This window comes from Argopecten irradians, chromosome 15 (assembly GCF_041381155.1).
Source record: "Argopecten irradians isolate NY chromosome 15, Ai_NY, whole genome shotgun sequence".
In the NCBI taxonomy this organism is placed as follows: Eukaryota; Metazoa; Mollusca; class Bivalvia; order Pectinida; family Pectinidae; genus Argopecten; species Argopecten irradians.
The window spans coordinates 13402578-13427156 of record NC_091148.1 but is presented as its reverse complement, the minus strand read 5'-3'; the positions used below and the strand labels follow the sequence as shown (position 1 = coordinate 13427156).

Below are 24579 nucleotides of genomic sequence, written 5' to 3'. Positions count from 1 at the left end.
TTTTGGATATTATATGGAACCATATGATTACATTTTGTTTTGATTAAATGAAAGGAAATAAAACATTATTCTTTCGATAGATGGCGAGAACTCTATCTACAGTGTGGCGATTGGAAACATCCTTATTGGCCACTTAACACCAAGTCAGAACCGCCTTCATGGAAACAGGCTTTCAAAGAGCAGTTCATGTCCACAAGGTTCTGGATTCGGACACAAAGGGAGCCTGATCCAGCTACTTGTCTCTATGTCCTGAAACGGCGAAAAGAACGAAAGATAATCCATGTAGGGCGAGGCAAGGAACACGCAACGTTAAAAAGTGCACTTGCAGTAGCACGAGACTATGACAGAATTGTGGTGCATCCTGGAATTTATGACGAGCAGTTTGAAATGTCGTCAAAGATTCCATTTGAGTTGGTCGGTGAAGGAGAGCTGGGAAGTGTGATCCTGGTTGTTTGTATTGAACAGATCGCAATTACAGGGCGTGTCAGTAATCTTGTGTTCAGAGCACCTTGGTTCACAAACTTTATATTGAAGGTGAGAACAGGGAGAATAGGTATTTTACTGTGTATCTTAAGATACTCATCTCTAACAGACATGTCCTAACTCATTCATCCCTGAAAACACATTTGAACTGTTCTGATTCAAAGACTGGATGATTTCATAATGAATTTTCAGGGGTAAATTATGAATTAAGATGCTTAACATACATGCAGGATAGTTGAATACCAATTTTAGATTATACAGCTATAGTCTAGGGAAATGGTTTGACAAAACAGCATCTAAATCATATAACAAGACTACAAAAGAAAGCTCTTAGAATAATGCTAGATAAACCAATACTATCTGACAGTTTGTACTTTTGAACTGTATATATTTGCAATTGAATATATGTACTAAGGAACTTCAAAATTCTTGCTTGCAAAAACTGAGATCAGCTACAGAAAATAAACTCATTTTACCTAAGTTACAATCAGGGACAATGAGAAAGTCCTTCAGCTACTCTGGAGTTTTGTCTTGGAATAATCTTCTACTTGTTATATCAGACTTCACATCCCTTGTAACTTTTAAGAAAAAGTTAAGAAATTATTTACTATCAAACTTGATAATCTATTATAATGCATTATTAACTTTCATTGTATTTAATATATGTTACCTTTATATCATAACAGTTCCTATTATTTGGTTTAAGGAATGTACTATACAGTTATATATGAAACAGTAATGTACGTGTTTCATTTCACTTGTGTTTTTCCATTGTATTGTATATAAATTGTTATCATATGCATGTGATGTATATTTTGATGATTTATGTCAATTCTGTTTGTGTTTATATATGTAGGCCATATGAAAGATTAGCTCCATGCTAAATATGCCACCCTCAATAAATAAAGTATATTACTATTATGATTGATTTACACAATACTCAGGAAAACAGAGTTTATGATATAGGGGAATTTAATTCCTATCACTACAAATGATCAGTTTTAAAGTAAATTCAAATGGAATAGTACCACAGTGTAGTAAATCTTTCAATCATTACATCTGCATTTCCATACAATCTCATTAAAATTAGACTTGTAATTCCGCTCCACTACATGCGATGCTCTACAAAATACAAATAGTTAACGTTGTATAATACAAAATTAGCCTTGTAATTCCGCTCCACTACAATGCTCTATGTTACGCTCCAATACAAATACTCGTAGTGAAGTGGAATTACGGGTCTAATTTCAATTATGTCACATTTCTATAATAATTGTTAATTTAATCTTTCCTGTTTTGAAGGTGCGATCCGGCTACCTCCAGGTTGACAACTGTATTTTAGAAGATGGTATGGTCTATGTTCAAAATCCAGGAACCTGTCATCTCAAGTTCTGTACTCTACGCCACGCTACTGTCATTCTACAATATGTCAACGCAAGTGTTATAGAAAATTGTGAGTTTTCACAAACTGACTCAGCGGCCATCACTGTGGAAGGCTACCCCCGCGAGGAAAAAAACTGGACATATGGTTACTTAATGGAAAAAATTGTGAGTGCTTGTGAAATTTCTCAAACTAGACGAAATCCTAAGGGGGATCCAGTGCCAACTTCTGCTTTCTCTACATCTACTGCTTTTACATCCAATCAAAAACCTTCAGAGAAGTCATGTTACTCTAAAACAAACAGTGCTTCCTTCGAACCAAGTTTTGGAGGAAGGAGTGTCAGTGGTTCAGCAAAGTTCTCTCAAGTTCATTGTGAATTTACAGAGAAGCCAAGTTCAAATGTTCATTTATTCCGTAGTTTGTCCAATAAGGAACAGCTCTATCTGAAAGAGTCCTCTAGTTCTGACCTGGTAAGTTATACAGAGGATCTGACAAATGTAGAATCTCATAGAAAAAATTCCAAAGCAAGTTCCATGGACGGATTATATAATATTGCAAACCCTCAACCATGTACCTCAAATGTTGTCAAAGAGTCGGTGTTGTCTGCTGCCACGGAGGCTCAGAGCCAAGTTGTTCCTGCCTCACAACCAAATACCGAACTACCTTCTGAACCTTCAGCTGAACTGCTGGCTGATCCACCAGCTGAACGACCTGCTGAACAGCCTGCTGAAGCAGTTGTTAATCATGAACTGCGTTTAAACATACGACGGGATTCGTCGGACAGTGGGTCCAGGTCACCTCTGTCCATGATCAGTGGAAGTGATTTATTTGAAGGAGATGACGATAGTATCGGGCAGTACGAATCAGGATCAGACCATTCACTCCCTGGCAGTAAGAACAAATTATTATGGCTTCTGTCTTAAATCTGTCATGTATGAAATATGCTTTTAGTACAGCTAAATCTCATGCTGTCCTCAAACAGTGTCAGATATATAATACTATTCTACTTACCTTTCACCTCTGTGTCTTATATTGGGCCAAGTTCACATCACACTTGGGCATTGAGTTGAGTGATATAAAATTCTAGTTATAGACCCTAGTTGCAGATCTAGAGTTAAACAAAAAGCATTACCCTGAGAGAAACTCTCCAAAACCTGGATCTGAGCTGGGTTAGACACGGGAAGAGTTCAAAGTTCAAATTATGTAATTTGGGTTAAAACTATCACTGTTTTGTTGAAACATGTACCACACTTTGGGTTTCATGTGAACTCAACCTTGGAGACCTTATATATATTAATGGTGATATAGTGTTTGTCTCCATTTGTCTGTCATCTGTCTGTCTGTCTGTCTGTCCGATGGTGGTTCCAGACAATAACTCGAGCTCAGCATCCATTGATTGATGGATTTTGTTGAAGCTTAAAGATGCTCCACCGCTGACAAATTGTATTTTTTCACTACCAAAAACAGGAACAGACGATTTAGTATTTTTCTTCAGTTACAAAAGTTACTTAATTACTTTACACCATTTCCACCATTGAACAGTTTGAGCTTCTAATTTTACTTCAAGTTAAAACTATAGAAAATAATTAATTGCATCCCCAAAAAATTCCGTGGCATTATATCCTATATGGAATGAAGTACTGATTGCGCATGCACCAAAGGCAAAGTACATCATTTTATATTATGGTTTGTGTTAATTAGATATATGCATTCACGATTTAACACCAATTAATGTTCAAATGATGAATATCATTTATGCTCTAGATCTGTCGGCAGTGGAGCATCTTTAACATTTGTAATTACACACCATGGGATTGATTTTGAAAGATTTAGCACATGCTCTGACAGAACAAACCAACTAGATATATGTGCCCGTAGATTTTTTTCGTGATAGCTATACTTGTACAGCCTTATAAAAGTTTTTGACATAAATTATCAATTTAATGAATTATAAAAATCTTAAAATTTGATATATAGTATGATATCATTTGTTGCTTCACACCCTGTTTTAATTATCTATATCATCAAAATGTTTGTTTTCTATAGTCAGCACCAGCAGCAGCGACGAAGGCCCGATATCTGACGGCGAGAGTGATTTTTCATCAAGCGAAGAGTCTGTGATAATGTTATCCTACCCGGAACACCAACTGCCACGCTCTGTATCAGCCTCGTGTAGCTTTAACGCCGACGATGATGTTGTTTCTATATCAAGTCAAAATGAATCAGAACTAATTCCTATCGTCCACGATGACGCCATGCAGAAAGTTTTGGATGAAGTACGAGGCTGTCTGATCCGACACTGTCGAATGAGTCAGTGTAAAGGAGGGGCGATGGTCAGTCTACAGGCTCAGGCGGTCATCTCCCACTGTGACCTCAGTAGCCTTGGTTACGGGGTCAGGTGTATCCAGAATGCCAAGGTTAGTGACTTAAAACAGTAGAGTAGTACCGACACGTAATTAGTAAATTGTATTTTGAAAAATAATTATAATGAAATATTCTGTTGAAGGGCCCATTCCAATTAATACAGCAATATATATCGATTGGTCTAATGTGTATTTTATTATTGAATTTAGTAAACTTCAGGCTAGGATAAGATAAATGTTCATGGAATATTTAACAAGACTTTTAATAACCCTTTAATAGATAATTAATTTTCTAAAATTAATGAAAGTGAAACACGACAAGATATTTGCATCAAATTGGCTTGTATTAACATAATGTACCATTGATTCTGATAAACAAATCAAACATCCTCATATCAACTGAGATCGATTAGACTGCTCATATATCAGGGCTTTTTTTTCAGCCTGATTTGGAGCCGAATTTCGGCCCCATTCCCCATGGCAAATCCTCTTGACTTTCCAATTCAAGCCTTAAATTTCCCAAAATCAAAGGTTATTGGAAACTATCCAAAAACATTGCATGAACTTAGTTGGTTAAGGCTTTAAATATTTGTGAATTGGCTTCAGAAAAGTACATAAGCTACACTGGAAATAAAAAGTTTTATTTGTTATGCTTTATTTCATATTTCATAATTTTTCCCAAATCTTGGTTTTGTTGCACATTTTCCCAAATTCAAAGCCACGGGCCCCATTCCCAAAGGAGTGTGAAAAAGCTCTGTATATTTTGAACACAATCTGTTTGATAAATAGTGTGACTTTGCCAAGGTGATATTTTGCATATATGATTACCGGTAATGTAATATAACCTTGAGCGATTTCATTGTTACATCATGACTTGACATAAGTAAGCAATGATGAGATGTTAGGATTATTTCATGGACATTGTGACAAAATGATGACTTCCTTTGGGTATTTGCAATACATTTTGATGTTACGGTTCTCCAAAATATAGTCATGTGATACAATTGTAAAAAGTATCTTAAATTTGTGCTCATTTCACCAAGGCTCGCAAAAATATAACTTCTGTAATTAAGATATGATGTGATGTTGGGATTCAAGGACATTGTAACAAAATTGTGGCTTCCTCTAGGTATTTGCAAAACAATTTGAGATTTTCCAAAATGTAGTCATGTGATACAATTGTAAAAAGCAAAAACTGTGGCTTCCTCTGGGTATTTGCAAAACAATTTGAGATTTTCCAAAATGTAGTCATGTGATACAATTGTAAAAAGCATCTTAAATTTGTGGTCATTTTATCAAGGCTTGCAAAAATAAAACTTTCTAAGACCCATTTTATAAAATCCCATATGAAATGAACAGTCATTAAAGGTCCTATATATATGTATATTTATATTATACTATATATCCTACTTGGTGGTTTACAGATGGTGCTGATCAACAGCGAGATACATCATAGTCGTACCTCAGGAGTGTTCATGAGGTTGGCAGCCTCAGGACTCATCGCAGGTTTGTCTCCAACCTCATTTCTTTAAAACGTTCAAAATCATATTCTATATAAAAAATAATAATCAGAGGATTTGGGGCAATTGAAGGACTCATTGAAGGTTTGTTTCCAAGCTCACACGGAATTTTTGTTGAAAATATCACATAATTTTTCATGTATGAAAAATTGACTTTCAGCCGTGGAATTCTACGAATTAATTTCAAAATAGCGGGATATTATAGTTGTAAAATTGCAATAAAGCGTCGAGGTATGAAAGAAAAAACTCGGGATCGCAAAATGTTGCAAAACCCTTCGGCAAGCCTCTGGCTTTACTACATTTTGTGACCCTCAGGTAGAATATCCCTATCCTTCATATCCACATATGAAAGAGTCTTATATATATCCTACTTGGTGGTTTACAGATGGTGCTGATCAACAGCGAGATACATCATAGTCGTACCTCAGGAGTGTTCATGAGGTTGGCAGCCTCAGGACTCATCGCAGGTTTGTCTCCAACCTCATTTCTTTAAAACGTTCAAAATCATATTCTATATAAAAAATAATAATCAGAGGATTTGGGGCAATTGAAGGACTCATTGAAGGTTTGTTTCCAAGCTCATTTCTTCAAAACGTTCAAAATTATATTCTATATAAAAAAAAATAATCAGATAATTTGGAGCAATTGAAGGACTCGAACATTGAAGGTTTGTTTCCAAGCTCATTTCTTTAAAACATTCAAAAACATGTTTGTATGCCGTTATCAACTTAAGGTAGTATCTGTGAGTTATTTTCAAGTCCAAAACTTTGGACAGCATCTGTAGCCTTATTCAAACTTCCCAAGCAATATTTGTGATTTATTATCAAAGTTAGAATTTGTTTTGAGCTCAACCTTCTTCAACCTTTCCTAAACCATAAAATAGCTATTGAAAGAAAAATGTTAATTGTGAATTTTTTTATCTCGTTTAAAATTATGACAAAATTAAATTTAGAAGTATGTATATACATCTACCAAGAGTATTTAACTCTGAAGACTTACTGTGCATTCCATTTGCGGATTTGTATCAGTTGTATCGATGCAAATCTGTTGTATCTCAAATCTCAAATGTATCAGCAGAACTGTACCGGTACAAGTGGTTCATTTTCAGAAGCGTACCTCTTATATCCAAGATGGCGCACCCAAATTTTTTTTTCTTTTGTCATTGAAATATTTTCTTTGTTGAAAGCAAGACAGAGAATATGTATATCTGATGAAATTACATGGATTATTTTATTTCAATGTATGCAGAAACTGCATAGGTATTACTTTTATATCCATTGTTTAAAAACAATTGGCCTTTATATTTTCGCATATCTTTCATACGGGCACTGCCATCTTGGAAAAATCCAAACGTTCTCTATTAGGCGGTACCGTAATAATTAAGTACAATTGGTGCGTATCAGCAAAAGAAACGCACAGAAAATATCCAGTACATTCTGAGTATGACCAGGGGCCTTAGGGGAGGGGCCAAAAGGGGTCAAATTAGCTAAAACTTCAAAAATCTTCTGAAATTCTGGAACTGGTAGATTAAAATACTCTTCTTATATGGAAAGTTCTTAGGTCCTTTGAAAAAAAATTGAATTATATGACCCTGGGGTCTCAAGTTCCTCCTCCTGGGGAGGGGGTCAAGTTTACTATAGTTTATATAGGAAAAACACATTTATGACCTTTTTTTGCTTATTTTTCATAGGAAATTAGTCAAAAGGGGTTAGAATTATTAACCTGAAACAGCAAATTAGTCAAAAGGGGTTAGAATTATTAACCTGAAACAGCATTTTAATGTCATATCCATATTGGTCCTGGCCGACACCCAGGGACTAGAGGGGCAGTGCCAAAAGTGGTCAAAACAGCAAGAATTTCAAAAATCTTCTTTTTGTTCGAAGATTAGATGGAACCAGATACTCTTCATAGATTGAAAAGGTTTTAAGGCTCTTAACATTAATTGTGAATTCCATGGCCCTAGGATTTCAAATTTTCCCCTGGGGAGGGGGTCAAATTTATCAAAGTTTATGTTGGAAAAACACATTGATGAACATATTTGCTTAGTTTTCATAGGAAATAAGTGAAACTGGGTTAGAATTATTAGCCTGAGATTGCATTTTAACATCTTAGCAATTTTGGTCCTGGCTGACCCCAGGGGCCAGAGGGGCGTGGTCAAAAGTGGTCAAAATGGCTAAAATTTCAAAAATCTTCTTTCTGAATTCACAGATTTGAAGGAACCAAATATTCTTCATAGATTAAAAAGCCAAATTTATAAAATCACTGACTGACTTCAAGGGCCTGATGGGCCTATATATAGTGTTATATGTCTTTGTTTCATTCTGTATCCAAACTTGGGTTAAGGCCAATGGGCCTCTTGTCTGTAGAGGAATTTCTGGATCACAATGATGTCACGTTGAACATTGCTGCTGTTGTATTTACAGGGAACGACATTCATTCTAACTGTGAGGCTGGTATCGACATCAGGAAGAACGCTGACCCAATAGTCCAGGTATAAAAGATATCTTTTCCCGATTTTCAAAGGAAAGATAACTCTGAAATAGGTTTGTCTGACATAATCGCAGAATATACCTGTTATAGGCAATAAATAGGTTTTTGGAATAAACAGAAAACGATGTGTCTCTAGAAAAAGTTTTCAAGAACTTATTTCTCTTTTAAGAATTAATTAAGTTCTTTATTCACATAATTGTATTATATGTTTTTGTCATTAAATTACAGCATTTAGACATGATCATCATCTATTGGTTTACAGAGTAATCGGATCCATCATGGAAAGCGATCAGGCGTGGTTGTTCTGGGTAGTGGGCGTGGCCATATCAATAACAACGAAATCTACCAAAACAAAGAGGCAGGAGTGTACATATTGTATCGAGGGAGTCCTGTAGTCTGGTAAGTTGATGTCACTGTAGTTTTGAAAGTTTTGTTGGATAAAAGGTGTTAAAAAGTCGAAAACCTTTCTTATTTATTTGGTAATTCATATAATCTAACATCGTAAATGTCCTAATTGTTGTTATGCTTTTCCTGTATAGAGTAGTGCTGTTGGAGGGGAGGTCACTCTGTTTGTAATAGTTTTTCCGCAATTATACTGTAAATGTGGAGACATTCGCGAGTTAATTTCGTGATTTGCATATGTAAACATTTTGTGACGTTTTCGGGATTTTACACGATAAATATTTCTGTTATGTGATAGGTGAGTTAGCATCATAAATAGAGGGAGTTAATACAGTTAACTGTTACATATAGCCAGTCGAGGCTGGCCGTGGTTATGTGATAGGTGAGTTATCATAAATAGAGGGAGTTAATACAGTTAACGAGCTGAGTGGTTATGTGATAGGTGAGTTATCATAAATAGAGGGAGTTAATTACAGTTAACGAAGCTGGCCGTGGTTATGTGATAGGTGAGTTATCATAAATAGAGGGAGTTAATACAGTTAACTGAGCTGGCCGTGGTTATGTGATAGGTGAGTTATCATAAATAGAGGGAGTTAATACAGTTAACGAGGCTGGCCGTGGTTATGTGATAGGTGAGTTATCATAAATAGAGGGAGTTAATACAGTTAACGTAGCTGGCCGTGGTTATGTGATAGGTGAGTTATCATAAATAGAGGGAGTTAATACAGTTAACGAGGCTGGCCGTGGTTATGTGATAGGTGAGTTATCATAAATAGAGGGAGTTAATACAGTTAACGAAGCTGGCCGTGGTTATGTGATAGGTGAGTTATCATAAATAGAGGGAGTTAATACAGTTAACGAGGCTGGCCGTGGTTATGTGATAGGTGAGTTATCATAAATAGAGGGAGTTAATACAGTTAACGAGGCTGGCCGTGGTTATGTGATAGGTGAGTTATCATAAATAGAGGGAGTTAATACAGTTAACAAGGCTGGCCGTGGTTATGTGATAGGTGAGTTATCATAAATAGAGGGAGTTAATACAGTTAACGAGGCTGGCCGTGGTTATGTGATAGGTGTGAGTTATCATAAATAGAGGGAGTTAATACAGTTAACGAGGCTGGTCGTGGTTATGTGATAGGTGAGTTATCATAAATAGAGGGAGTTAATACAGTTAACGAGGCTGGCCGTGGTTATGTGATAGGTGAGTTATCATAAATAGAGGGAGTTAATACAGTTAACGAGGCTGGCCGTGGTTATGTGATAGGTGAGTTATCATAAATAGAGGGAGTTAATACAGTTAACGAGGCTGGCCGTGGTTATGTGATAGGTGAGTTATCATAAATAGAGGGAGTTAATACAGTTAACGAGGCTGGCCGTGGTTATGTGATAGGTGAGTTATCATAAATAGAGGGAGTTAATAGGTGAGTTATCATAAATAGAGGGAGTTAATACAGTTAACGAAGCTGGCCGTGGTTATGTGATAGGTGAGTTATCATAAATAGAGGGAGTTAATACAGTTAACGAGGCTGGCCGTGGTTATGTGATAGGTGAGTTATCATAAATAGAGGGAGTTAATACAGTTAACGTAGCTGGCCGTGGTTATGTGATAGGTGAGTTATCATAAATAGAGGGAGTTAATACAGTTAACGAGGCTGGCCGTGGTTATGTGATAGGTGAGTTATCATAAATAGAGGGAGTTAATACAGTTAACGAGGCTGGCCGTGGTTATGTGATAGGTGAGTTATCATAAATAGAGGGAGTTAATACAGTTAACGAGGCTGGTCGTGGTTATGTGATAGGTGAGTTATCATAAATAGAGGGAAGTTAATACAGTTAACGAGGCTGGCCGTGGTTATGTGATAGGTGAGTTATCATAAATAGAGGGAGTTAATACAGTTAACGAGGCTGGCCGTGGTTATGTGATAGGTGAGTTATCATAAATAGAGGGAGTTAATACAGTTAACGAGGCTGGCCGTGGTTATGTGATAGGTGAGTTATCATAAATAGAGGGAGTTAATACAGTTAACGAGGCTGGCCGTGGTTATGTGATAGGTGAGTTATCATAAATAGAGGGAGTTAATACAGTTAACGAGGCTGGCCGTGGTTATGTGATAGGTGAGTTATCATAAATAGAGGGAGTTAATACAGTTAACGAGGCTGGCGTGGTTATGTGATAGGTGAGTTATCATAAATAGAGGGAGTTAATACAGTTAACGAGGCTGGCCGTGGTTATGTGATAGGTGAGTTATCATAAATAGAGGGAGTTAATACAGTTAACGAGGCTGGTCCGTGGTTATGTGATAGGTGAGTTATCATAAATAGAGGGAGTTAATACAGTTAACGAGGCTGGCCGTGGTTATGTGATAGGTGAGTTATCATAAATAGAGGGAGTTAATACAGTTAACGAGGCTGGTCGTGGTTATGTGATAGGTGAGTTATCATAAATAGAGGGAGTTAATACAGTTAACGAGGCTGGTCCGTGTGTTATGTGATAGGTGAGTTATCATAAATAGAGGGAGTTAATACAGTTAACGAGGCTGGCCGTGGTTATGTGATAGGTGAGTTATCATAAATAGAGGGAGTTAATACAGTTAACGAGGCTGGCCGTGGTTATGTGATAGGTGAGTTATCATAAATAGAGGGAGTTAATACAGTTAACGAGGCTGGCCGTGGTTATGTGATAGGTGAGTTATCATAAATAGAGGGAGTTAATACAGTTAACGAGGCTGGCCGTGGTTATGTGATAGGTGAGTTATCATAAATAGAGGGAGTTAATACAGTTAACGAGGCTGGCCGTGGTTATGTGATAGGTGAGTTATCATAAATAGAGGGAGTTAATACAGTTAACGAGGCTGGTCGTGGTTATGTGATAGGTGAGTTATCATAAATAGAGGGAGTTAATACAGTTAACGTAGCTGGTCGTGGTTATGTGATAGGTGAGTTATCATAAATAGAGGGAGTTAATACAGTTAACGAGGCTGGCCGTGGTTATGTGATAGGTGAGTTATCATAAATAGAGGGAGTTAATACAGTTAACGAGGCTGGCCGTGGTTATGTGATAGGTGAGTTATCATAAATAGAGGGAGTTAATACAGTTAACGAGGCTGGTCGTGGTTATGTGATAGGTGAGTTATCATAAATAGAGGGAGTTAATACAGTTAACGAGGCTGGCCGTGGTTATGTGATAGGTGAGTTATCATAAATAGAGGGAGTAACAGTTAATACAGTTAACGTTAACGAGGCTGGCCGTGGTTATGTGATAGGTGAGTTATCATAAATAGAGGGAGTTAATACAGTTAACGAGGCTGGCCGTGGTTATGTGATAGGTGAGTTATCATAAATAGAGGGAGTTAATACAGTTAACGAGGCTGGCCGTGGTTATGTGATAGGTGAGTTATCATAAATAGAGGGAGTTAATACAGTTAACGAGGCTGGCCGTGGTTATGTGATAGGTGAGTTATCATAAATAGAGGGAGTTAATACAGTTAACGAGGCTGGCCGTGGTTATGTGATAGGTGAGTTATCATAAATAGAGGGAGTTAATACAGTTAACGAGGCTGGCCGTGGTTATGTGATAGGTAAGTTATCATAAATAGAGGGAGTTAATACAGTTAACGAGGCTGGCCGTGGTTATGTGATAGGTGAGTTATCATAAATAGAGGGAGTTAATACAGTTAAACGAGGCTGGCCACGTGGTTATGTGATAGGTGAGTTATCATAAATAGAGGGAGTTAATACAGTTAACGAGGCTGGTCGTGGTTATGTGATAGGTGAGTTATCATAAATAGAGGGAGTTAATACAGTTAACGAGGCTGGCCGTGGTTATGTGATAGGTGAGTTATCATAAATAGAGGGAGTTAATACAGTTAACGAGGCTGGCCGTGGTTATGTGATAGGTGAGTTATCATAAATAGAGGGAGTTAATACAGTTAACGAGGCTGGCCGTGGTTATGTGATAGGTGAGTTATCATAAATAGAGGGAGTTAATACAGTTAACGAGGCTGGCCGTGGTTATGTGATAGGTGAGTTATCATAAATAGAGGGAGTTAATACAGTTAACGAGGCTGGTCGTGGTTATGTGATAGGTGAGTTATCATAAATAGAGGGAGTTAATACAGTTAACGTAGCTGGCCGGGGTTATGTGATAGGTGAGTTATCATAAATAGAGGGAGTTAATACAGTTAACGAGGCTGGCCGTGGTTATGTGATAGGTGAGTTATCATAAATAGAGGGAGTTAATACAGTTAACGAGGCTGGCCGTGGTTATGTGATAGGTGAGTTATCATAAATAGAGGGAGTTAATACAGTTAACGAGGCTGGCCGTGGTTATGTGATAGGTGAGTTATCATAAATAGAGGGAGTTAATACAGTTAACGAGGCTGGCCGTGGTTATGTGATAGGTGAGTTATCATAAATAGAGGGAGTTAATACAGTTAACGAGGCTGGTCGTGGTTATGTGATAGGTGAGTTATCATAAATAGAGGGAGTTAATACAGTTAACGAGGCTGGCCGGGGTTATGTGATAGGTGTCTAGCCCCTATCATAAATAGAGGGAGTTAATACAGTTAACGAGGCTGGCCGTGGTTATGTGATAGGTGAGTTATCATAAATAGAGGGAGTTAATACAGTTAACGAGCTGGCCGTGGTTATGTGATAGGTGAGTTATCATAAATAGAGGGAGTTAATACAGTTAACGAGGCTGGGCCGTGGTTATGTGATAGGTGAGTTATCATAAAATAGAGGGAGTTAATACAGTTAACGAGGCTGGCCGTGGTTATGTGATAGGTAAGTTATCATAAATAGAGGGAGTTAATACAGTTAACGAGGCTGGCCGTGGTTATGTGATAGGTGAGTTATCATAAATAGAGGGAGTTAATACAGTTAACGTAGCTGGCCGTGGTTATGTGATAGGTGAGTTATCATAAATAGAGGGAGTTAATACAGTTAACGAGGCTGGCCGTGGTTATGTGATAGGTGAGTTATCATAAATAGAGGGAGTTAATACAGTTAAGGTGAGTAAACTATAGAAAGGATTCAATAAATATATTCTATAACAAGGTGGATTTTGGTGATCCTATCATAGGTTTTGTTATAACCATGTTTTACTGTATCGTCCAGTTTAGGCATTAGGCACTCTTTTGTCTGGTGAGTTGTTATCATGCCTATGATATCTAGTTAGTATAGTTACATATTAATCTCATGGTTAGTTTATGTTCACATAGGTTTTTATCATTTTAGTATTGGTCCCGATTGATTGTAATTATTGGTAAATAGTCACCTGCTGTTAATATCTGGTTTAGGTATAGCCCCCCCCACAAACTGACGGATATATGGTTATGATGTATAGTCACATCAGTGACTATACCAGTTCCTGTATTGATAGCTACTCAATAATATTATGCAGTGATGTCTATATTGGTATTAGTATGTATTGTGGTACAGTGATAGTTTTGGTTAGTATAGTCACATACTGTGATTACTGGTTAGTATATATGGATATCTGGTTAGTAATAGTCACCATGCAGTAATATCTGGTTAGTATAGTCACATGCTGTAATATCTGGTTAGATGTATATCTGGTTAGTTATATACTTATATCTGGTTAGTATTGTCACATGCTTGTAATATTTGGTATATAGTCCACCACTGTGGTAATATCTGGGTTTGTATAGTACACTTATATATAGTTGGTATCATCATTGATTGTAATATTTGGTAATATAGTCATACAGTTATATCTGGTAATATATCCACATGCTGGGTTATATAGCCACATGCTGGTTATCTGGTTAGTATAGCCACATACAGTTATATCTGGTTAGTATAGTCACATACAGTGATATCTGGTTAGTAGTATAGCCACATGCTGTAATATCTGGATAGTATAGTCACATACAGTGATATCTGGTTAGTATAGCCACATGCTGTAATATCTGGATAGTATAGTCACATACAGTGATATCTGGTTAGTATAGTCACATACAGTGATATCTGGTTAGTATAGCCACATGCTGTAATATCTGGATAGTATAGTCACATACAGTGATATCTGGTTAGTATAGCCACATGCTGTAATATCTGGATAGTATAGTCACATACAGTGATATCTGGTTAGTATAGTCACATGCTGTAATATCTGGTTAGTATAGTCACATGCTGTAATATCTGGTTAGTATAGTCACATGCTGTAATATCTGGTTAGTATAGTCACATGCTGTAATATCTGGTTAGTATAGTCACATACTGTAATATCTGGTTAGTATAGTCACATGCTGTAATATCTGGTTAGTATAGTCACATACAGTGATATCTGGTTAGTATAGTCACATACAGTGATATCTGGTTAGTATAGCCACATGCTGTAATATCTGGATAGTATAGTCACATACAGTGATATCTGGTTAGTATAGTCACATGCTGTAATATCTGGTTAGTATAGTCACATACAGTGATATCTGGTTAGTATAGTCACATACTGTAATATCTGGTTTGTATAGCCACATGCTGTAATATCTGGATAGTATAGTCACATACAGTGATATCTGGTTTGTTTAGTCACATGCTGTAATATCTGGATAGTATAGTCACATACAGTGATATCTGGTTAGTATAGTCACATGCTGTAATATCTGGTTAGTATAGTCACATGCTGTAATATCTGGTTAGTATAGTCACATGCTGTAATATCTGGTTAGTATAGTCACATACTGTTTTATCTGGTTAGTATAGTCACATGCTGTAATATCTGGTTAGTATAGTCACATGCTGTAATATCTGGTAATATAGTCACATACAGTGATATCTGGTTAGTATAGCCACATGCTGTAATATCAGGTTAGTATAGTCACATGCTGTAATATCTGGTTAGTATAGTCACATACTGTAATATCTGGTTAGTATAGTCACATATTCTAATATCTGGTTTGTGTACAATAGACCTGCGGAAATCTTGACGGTCCACTCTAGTCACTATAGATTTAATGTCAACACGTGACCGTAATCTTATGTATTACGGTCGTAATCTTTCTTTTGAAAAGTTACTGCTGTATGAAACCAGATGAGATTATACTTTTTAGTTCACTTGGTCAAAAATGAGGAAAAAAATGTAACGAATTGTTAAACATTCAAAGGTAACTCAGGGTGTGGAGTTTGGATAACGGCCGCCTGCCAACCGATGCTCCATGGCAACCAGATCAACGATAACGGAGATGCTGGGGTGACGTTTGTCAACAAAATGGTAAGACGTTTGTCAACAAAATGGTAAGACATCTGTCAACAAAATGGTAAGACTTTTGTCAACAAAATGGTAAGACTTTTGTCCACAAAATGGTAAGACTTTTGTCAACAAAATGGTATGACGTTTGTCAACAAAATTGTAAGATGTTTGTCAACAAAATGGTATGACGTTTGTCAACAAAATGGTAAGACTTTTGTCAACAAAATGGTAAAACTAAGATCTATAGTTCAACTAAAACTGACTTCCCATTTGTCATCAGAGTGGAATTAAACAGTACTTGTTAAGTTTGGCAGTTGAACATTTTCACGATTTACTGTTTGAGTTTATTTTAGCGAATTATCTTTGTAGCAATGGAAAGCATCATGCATACGACAGGCTATACCCTGTAATAAGTAAAACTATGATTTTGATAAATTGCGTGAGGTATCAAATTTCTTAAATTTATATGAGCCTGTGAATTTAACGAAATTAAAACACCCACAAGTATTAGTAACTATACATTAGTAACGTGTCAAGTGAGCTAGATGTGTATTTTGAAAGGGGCTGGGGCATTCCCTTCAGTGGCGATTATTGAATATCGGAATTGCCAATTTGGACTTGTTGCCTTAATTATAAATACGCACATTAGTATCAGGTTCTTTGTCATCTTTTAACAACACTCACTCAATGTGTCTTCAAAAATCAAACAACAATTGATAGAGAGAGTTTTATATTAAGACATGGGTTCATGATAGAAAGGCCTTAGAAATTATTCATTACATTTATCAAAATAATTTTGACCATTTGGGTTTAAAGGCCCACTACCTAACCGACACGACTTTTAATTTTTAAAATAGGAATGTAAAACAAGATCAATAATTTTGTAGAGTCTTAAAAATTATTAGATTACCGTTAATACTACATTTATCATCACCTTCTGAACAATTTGATTAAAATAAATAAAACGTTAATTTTCATATCACGGGTCGTCTTATGTTTCCCGCCGTCGTTCTAAATACCGCGCGGTAGTTGACTATCACTGCGCCAGACGGCAAAACAGCAAAATGACTCTCCACTGTTTTCATATATTACGCAGGGAATCTTGCATATTTTTTGTGTCTTAACCTTATTTTAGGTCATCGGAATGCATTTTCTGATTTTATTAATGTTTTTTAAGAAACCTTAAAACTATTTTGCTCCAGAAAGGTAATGGGCCTTTAACGCTTTTGTTGTGACTTTACCATTATCGTGACTTCAAATTTCAAAAAAAGAAAAAATCCTTAGTAAAAGTAAAATATGATACAAAAAGCATATTTAATGGGAAAAATTCAGGTAACATGTGATAACCGATAACGTTTGTGTGGGACTATTGTTTCTATTGGTGATGGAATGACGTCTAAAGATGATATCCCACGCTAACGTCATTTCAGCGGGAAGATTTCAAATAGTTACGTTGCATCACCATTAGAGATAATAGACCGGCACAAACTTATCGTGTAACATGCGGTACGTGAATTTGTCCCATTATATGACAGAATTGCCATCAGTGGTTAAAACAAAATATGGGTTATAGAAAAATTTAAACCTGACATTTTAGGATGCAGCTCATGAGGCTGACATGATGGATATCAACAGGAATGACATGCACAGTCGACAGAGCATGGATTTTTGGCAGTTTGCTAATGATGAAAAACCGTTGCCACGACGACCATGCCAGAAAGCCACAATTGAGTACAACAGTATCTATCATAATGGAGGTATGTCATCGTGCAAAAAAGCAAGCATCTCTTTGATCTTTGTCGTAAAAAAAAGATTCAAGAATTTCATGAAAAATTTTTTTTAAAGAATTATGATAAAAAATAATAATAGTTTTCCAATATTTTAACATTTAGTGTTTCTCAGGAATTGGAGCAATGTACCAGTCTGTGCTGCTTTGGCTATGTGCTGGTACAGACCAATTTTTTTTGCATCTAATTAATTGCTTAATGAAAAAAATGACGAAAGCTGCTGATCACTGTGTATTTTTTAAAACTAAACGTAAACAATGACATCCATATTTGGTTTTATAGGTCGTGGGGTCAAGGTCATGTTCAATGATGAAGTTGCCATCCAGTGTAATGCTATTCATGGTAACCGTGGGGATGGGATTTTTATCGACCAGAATTCCGACGTGTTAGTCCAGGATAACAGTATTACATGTAACTGTGGCAACGGGATTGTGACCTCTAAAAATGGAAAGGTAAGGCAGAAAATACCATGTGCTTTTATTTTGTAGCAATCTGATTGAAATACATATCCTTATAACCACTCCATTCAATATAGGATCAGACAATATCCCATATGGGGTCACGTTCGGATGACCTTTTACCGCGTGTACTCCAGATCAAATACATTTTCTACACATTTCTACGTCAATTGTTAACGCCATTTCGTTCCAGTAAGAATACACATTTAGCATTGTTGTGCACTTTGGCCGAGATGACTACGTACAGGAAAATAATTTGGACAGCGTTTTCAAATTAGTTTGTCCCCGGTCAAGATTCTGGCAATGCCAATTTGATTGGCCATTTCCAAAGGTCATCCTGACATGACCCCTAATGGGATATTGTCAGATCCTCTTATCCAACGTAGTGATAATAAGGATCTGTATTTTAATCAGATTGATTTTGTAGGTATCAATGCTGAGAAAGACGATATTGCATATTAATGTATCTTGAAATACAAACATTTCTCATATTAGCAAATCTTATAAACCAGAGCTATAGCAATAATTGCTTCATTTCACACAAAAAATTCAATCTTGCTTGTAAAGAAAATTTCCGTTTGATTAAATATTTACTTTATCAACTCATAAATGAAAAACTGACATTGCTGTTTAGTACAGCATTTTGATTGGCTCATACAACGGTGTGATTCAAAGAAAAATTTTATATAGTTCATAATAGTATTAATTTTACATCTAAGGATGTCAATACATGATATAAATTTCTTTTACAGGTTGCCATTCGAGGAAACGGAATATTTGATAACAGAGACAATGGAATCTGGAGTCAGAATGAGGTTGACATTTCAACCAATGATATTATTGGAAATCAGAGATGTGCTGTTCTACTACAGAAGAATGGAGCTGTTTCGGTAAGAAGAATGGAGCTGTTTCGGTAACTTAGTGAATTTACTTTGTAACCATAGAAACTGACTTAGTAATTATAGAAACTGTCTCATTAACCATAGAAACTGTCTCAGTAACCATAGAAACTGTCTCAGTTACCATAGAAACTGTCTCAGTTACCATAGAAACTGTCTCAGTTACCATAGAAACTGTCTGGAAAGTTACTTAATATTGATTTAGAATGTCTCAGTAATATTATATAAACTGCCAAGTTGCTGTATTAATTGTTTTAATAACTCATAAACAATTAACTACACATTACAGTAAAATATGGTGATAACAGCCTCTAGGAACCTATGGAACTACCTTGTTATAAGCATAGTTCATTATGTATCCACATATTATAAACATCTTCTAAGAATCTTTACAGATAACCCTTGACTCTTTAACACTGTTCATTTCATGTGCTACTTAATGTGTAAATATGTTAATCTATGTTATTTTTCCCTATTTGTACATGGTATTGAATATTATAATTCACTTCTTGCAATTTAGCAAGTTACTATACATAAAATCAGTTATAGAAGTTAAAAGTGCATTCTGTCCTTCTGCTCCCCTCCTTCTGCCCAGCCCTGTCGCTATATATATATCTTTCTTCTCAAACCTCCTCCACCATTTTTCCTCCCTGCACATCTTCTTCTCCTCCTCTCATCTGCCTTTTTTCCCCTTTCTTTTATAAAAAATAGGCAATGCTAAATTCATTAAAAAAAATAAGAATGAATGCGTGTATGAATGTTTATGACTTTTTCTGTATTGTATATGTTTAATGTCATAGTATTGCTATGAAATATTTTTGAAAATAAAAGAAATATAAAAAAATCTCTTTACAGATAGTGAAAAGTACATCATTATAAACATGAATTCATTGTATTAAATAAAGCATGTTCATTATAAATGTGTTTTACTGTATTAACTTTCTCTGATACTGATGTAAACAGTAAAATATTTTTTTTTACAGAAATGGAATTGACTTACATTGTTTAGTAATGTAATAATTTTATCCTTTCACAGGTTCAGGAAAACCGCATTCAGTCATTGAGTGATAAGGCAGTGAATGTTTCCATGGTAACCAAAGGCTGTGTACAGAACAATAAGATATACAAGAGTTCCCACAAGGCTATTGAAGTTAGCTCTGGGTGTAAATGTACTGTGAAAGACAACAGTGTGGTTGGCAAGGAAAGCAACGACAAGAAATGGTAGGTTTTGTCTGTAGATTATGTATGCTCCACGGCCGTGGTGCCGAAGTGGTTAAGGTGTCCAGACATATTACTATGAGTCCTCCACCTCTGGGCTGCGAGTTTGAATCCTATGTTGGGCAGTTGTCAGGTGCTGACCGCTAGTCAGTGGTGCTTCTCCTAGTACTCAGGCTTTCTTCAACCATGTAAACTTGGCACGTCCTGAAATGACCCCGGCTGTTCATATGACGTTAAACTGATTAAACCAATGTACACTTCAAAGAAACGCTACTCATGTCCATGCATGTGGTCATGTATCTTCCCATTCCAATCCATCCTGTCTGGTCCTGTCTTGTCTCATTGCATCCTGTCCACTTTTGTCCCATCCCTTCCTATCCTCCAAGTCCCCTGAGCTCAACTCAATTTGCGTTTTTAGCTCACCTGGCCCGAAGGGCCGGTGAGCTTATGTCATGGCGCGGCGTCCGTCGTCCGTCCGTCCGTCCGTCCGTCCGTCCGTCCGTCCGTCCGTCCGTCCGTCGTCCGTCCGTCAACATTTCCTTTAAATCGCTACTAGTCATAGAGTTCTGGATGGATTGTGACCAAATTGGGCCACAAACATCCTTGGGGGAAGGGGAACAGAACTTGTATAAATTTTGGCTCTGAGCCCCCGGGGGCAGGAGGGGCGGGGCCCAATAGGGGAAATAAAGGTAAATCCTATAAATCGCTACTTGTCATAGAGTTCTGCATGGATTGTAACCAAATTTGGCCACAAGCATCCTTGGGGGAAGGGGAACAGAACTTGTATAAATTTTGGCTCTGAGCCCCCGGGGGCAGGAGGGGCGGGGCCCAATAGGGGTAATAAAGGTAAATCCTATAAATCGCTACTTGTCCTAGAGTTCTGCATGGATTGTGACCAAATTTGGCCACAAACATCCTTAGGAGAAGGGGAACAGAACTTGTATAAATTTTGGCTCTGACCCCCTGGGGGCAGGAGGGGCGGGGCCCAATATAGGAAATAAAGGTAAATCCTATAAATCGCTACTAGTCATAGAGTTCTTCATGGATTGTAACCAAATTTGGCCACAAACATCCTTTGGGGAAGGGGAACAGAACTTGTATAAAATTTGGCTCTGACCCCCAGGGGGCAGGAGGGGCGGGGCCCAATAGGGGAAATAAAGGTAAATCCTTTAAATCGCTACTAGTCATAGAGTTCTGCATGGATTGTAACCAAATTTGGCCACAAGCATCCTTGGGGAAGGGGAACAGAACTTGTATAAATTTTGGCTCTGACTCCTATGTTGGGCAGTTGTCAGGTGCTGACCGCTAGTCAGTGGTGCTTCTCCTAGTACTCAGGCTTCTTCAACCATGTAAACTTGGCACGTCCTGAAATGACCCTGGCTGTTCATATGATGTTAAACTGATTAAACCAATGTACACTTCAAAGAAACGTTACTCATGTCCATGCATGTGGTCATGTATCTTCCTATTCCAATCCATCCTGTCTGGTCCTGTCTTGTCTCATTGCGTCCTGTCCTGTCTCATTGCGTCCTGTCCACTTTTGTCCCATCCCTTCCAATCCTCCAAGTCCCCTGAGCTCAACTCAATTTGCGTTTTTTTAAGAACAGATGTCTTCTCAGAAGGTTGTCTACCTCCTAGATTTAGGCTCTGTCTTGCTAGCTTTGTAGCCAGTCAGTCTTGGCCAGATTTAAAGAACTGACTGGACAACAGAATTGAGTTCCTCATTATTTGCTTGTGAAAACGCTATGTCCATTTGAATTTCATTTTGTTAGCAAAACACAGATTTAGAAAATACAGAATTTGTTCAGAAGAATATTTGCCTAACAGAATTTGATCAATTTTATGTAAAACAACATGAGAATTACTTTTGCTTTATTCCAGCCCTGAGGTGATGAACGGAGAGTCTGATATAGATTTCTGGATGTTACACGACCCTGGACCACGGCCTCACATCGAGGCTCCATCACTCATCAATTCACTTCCTGCCAACCAGGTTTCCACGGTAACAAGAGTGACAGTACCTTCGTCTGGTAACTGTGAAGAAGGGAGCAAACTCTGTGTTATTTTGTAGTTTTATATTGTAGCTATGTTATCCATGTTAAAAAAATTCTAATCTTGCAAATGTTTATATCAAATGACCTAATATTCTTATATTTGACACAAAAACGGAGAAAATAATTAGTATCCATTATCTAAACAGAAATCTGCAAGTCAATTTTAAAAGTTGGTCGAGCCATCTGAACACATTAATCTATTCACCCCATACATATATTTGAACTCTTCTTAAAGTTAAGGATAGACAGTTCATTATTATATTATAGGGGTAAATGAATGAATAGCTAGATATGAATAGCTAGATTATTAGTTAAAATACATTTATGTTAATCTAACATTGTTTGGCTAGATGTTTTGTCAATTTATCAGGGTGTAAATTCTCTGTCATTCTTTCTATGAAGAATTCAAGATGGCATCCATATTAAATCAGTTTCATTGTCATTTCTAGAGGCAGATGTTTACAGAATTATGTGTCTGTAAACATGTCTAACATCGTAATTATAAAAATTAAAAAGTGTTCGTGAAATCAAAGCGATTTGCAGTACCAGGATTAGCATTTGTAGGTATATATATGTTGTTCAATTTCCATTATGCAAATATTTTTGCAACTGCAAAGACCTGTGGTTTTAATTATCATGTGAAAATGAAGCTAGAACTGGTTAGGTTTCATTGTTTGTTGAAAATCTGTGTTTGTTCCGTCCTTGTTGCATTCCTTGTTGCTCATTCTTTGATCAGACCCAAGTTTCATGAAATTCTTTTATTAACTCATTCACCCCTGAAATTCCAAAATGGACCATTCCAGCCTTTGAACGAGAAGAATCTAAAGCCTTCTAAAGGGATGAACAGGTTAAAGAAACTGCTTAACTTTAAGTTTTCAATTGGAAGGCAATACAAAAGGAAAAAAAAAACTTTCTAAGTGAAAAACCTGATTTTTATTTAGAACGCATTTGCCTAGCTTTTACCTCAATAAGTTATATCTTTATTGTCTGTTCATCTAAAAGTTTGCCCTAAATATCTGTTGATGGACCTTTAAACATAAACAAACAAATAATGTATTTTCTTAAATTTCTGGAATTGCTTCCCTTTGAGGAATTTTAAGTTAAGGAATTTCAAATTAGCATTTTAAGTTTAAGTTGAGGATTTTTGTGAAACTTTGTCCAGATTCAAAGTTCTGTAATCCGTCCTTATTATATAAGAATCTATTATATATTCATTCCTGTTGTTGTAATCATGTGACCACTTTATAGGATAATTATATTATATACATAATGTCTAGTTAAATGTTCCCACATTTCATCCTTATTGTGATATGATGGTTGCTTTTTTTAACCGTATATGAATCAAAGTTTTAAGTCTTATAAATAATTCAATCTTTATAAATATTTGTACTTTTATGTTTTTTTGTTCATTTATAGAAAAAGTCCCTGTGTTAAAATTTTTATTATAGTTTAAATCCCATTTCTAAATATAGTTCCATATTAATGTGTAATGTTTGTATTAAGACATTTTTAATTTAGTTTTATCATTATGAAATGCGAACATTTTCATTTATATACTAGGTACTGGTATATGTAATTTTATTTTTCTATGAAATATTAATAGGTAGCAGGTGTTCAGTTTTAATTAAAATATTGATATTTTGTTTATGTTTACACTCATTTACAAATTATTGACAAATGTTTATCATGTCAGAAAATTGATAATTGTTTAATTGAGGAAGAACCATCCATTGTGTACGACCATCCATTTTGTTTACATTTTAAAAGTGTATTTCTACATTCCACTAATGTGACACCTATATATATTTATGTATGTAGATTGTTTAGTGCTAAATGAAAAAGTTGTCTTTTATGTTTGTTCACATGACCTGTATGAGGTCATTCAGCTGATTATTTTCAGGGATGCCGGTTTTTTTGAAACATTACTATCACTAATATCCCTGACCAGACATAATCTCTATACAAATGATGTGTTACACATATGTGGAGCATGTGCTCAAGGTCACATGTGTAGTCAAGGTCACACATGTGCTCAAGGTTTCTATACAAATGATGGGTTACACATATGTGGAGCACGTGCTCAAGGTCACACGTGTAGTCAAGGTCACACATATGCTCAAGGGTACACGTGTAGTCAAGGTCACACGTGTAGTCAAGGTCACGCATGTGCTCAAGGTTACACATGTCCTCAAGGTCACATGTGTAGTCAAGGTCACACATGTGCTCAAGGTTTCTATACAAATTATGGGTTACACATATGTGGAGCATGTCCTCAAGGTCACACATGTAGTCAAGGTCACACATGTGC

General features: G+C 36.5%; 1 protein-coding gene across 1 annotated transcript in view; it reads left to right on the top strand.

Moving 5' to 3' along the window:
* LOC138308596 (F-box only protein 10-like) overlaps positions 1–24191 on the top strand; it is a 29401-nt gene extending 5210 nt beyond the window's left edge. The window contains exons 3-14 of the mRNA XM_069249641.1: positions 81–534; positions 1786–2755; positions 3911–4281; positions 5652–5733; positions 8171–8238; positions 8500–8628; positions 15760–15876; positions 17453–17612; positions 17925–18094; positions 18853–18990; positions 20036–20220; positions 22099–24191. Of these exons, the coding sequence (XP_069105742.1) occupies positions 81–534; positions 1786–2755; positions 3911–4281; positions 5652–5733; positions 8171–8238; positions 8500–8628; positions 15760–15876; positions 17453–17612; positions 17925–18094; positions 18853–18990; positions 20036–20220; positions 22099–22288 (3034 nt within the window). The 3' untranslated portion in view covers positions 22289–24191. The remainder of the gene's footprint in view (positions 1–80; positions 535–1785; positions 2756–3910; positions 4282–5651; positions 5734–8170; positions 8239–8499; positions 8629–15759; positions 15877–17452; positions 17613–17924; positions 18095–18852; positions 18991–20035; positions 20221–22098) is intronic.
* The last annotated feature ends 388 nt before the right edge of the window (positions 24192–24579 follow it).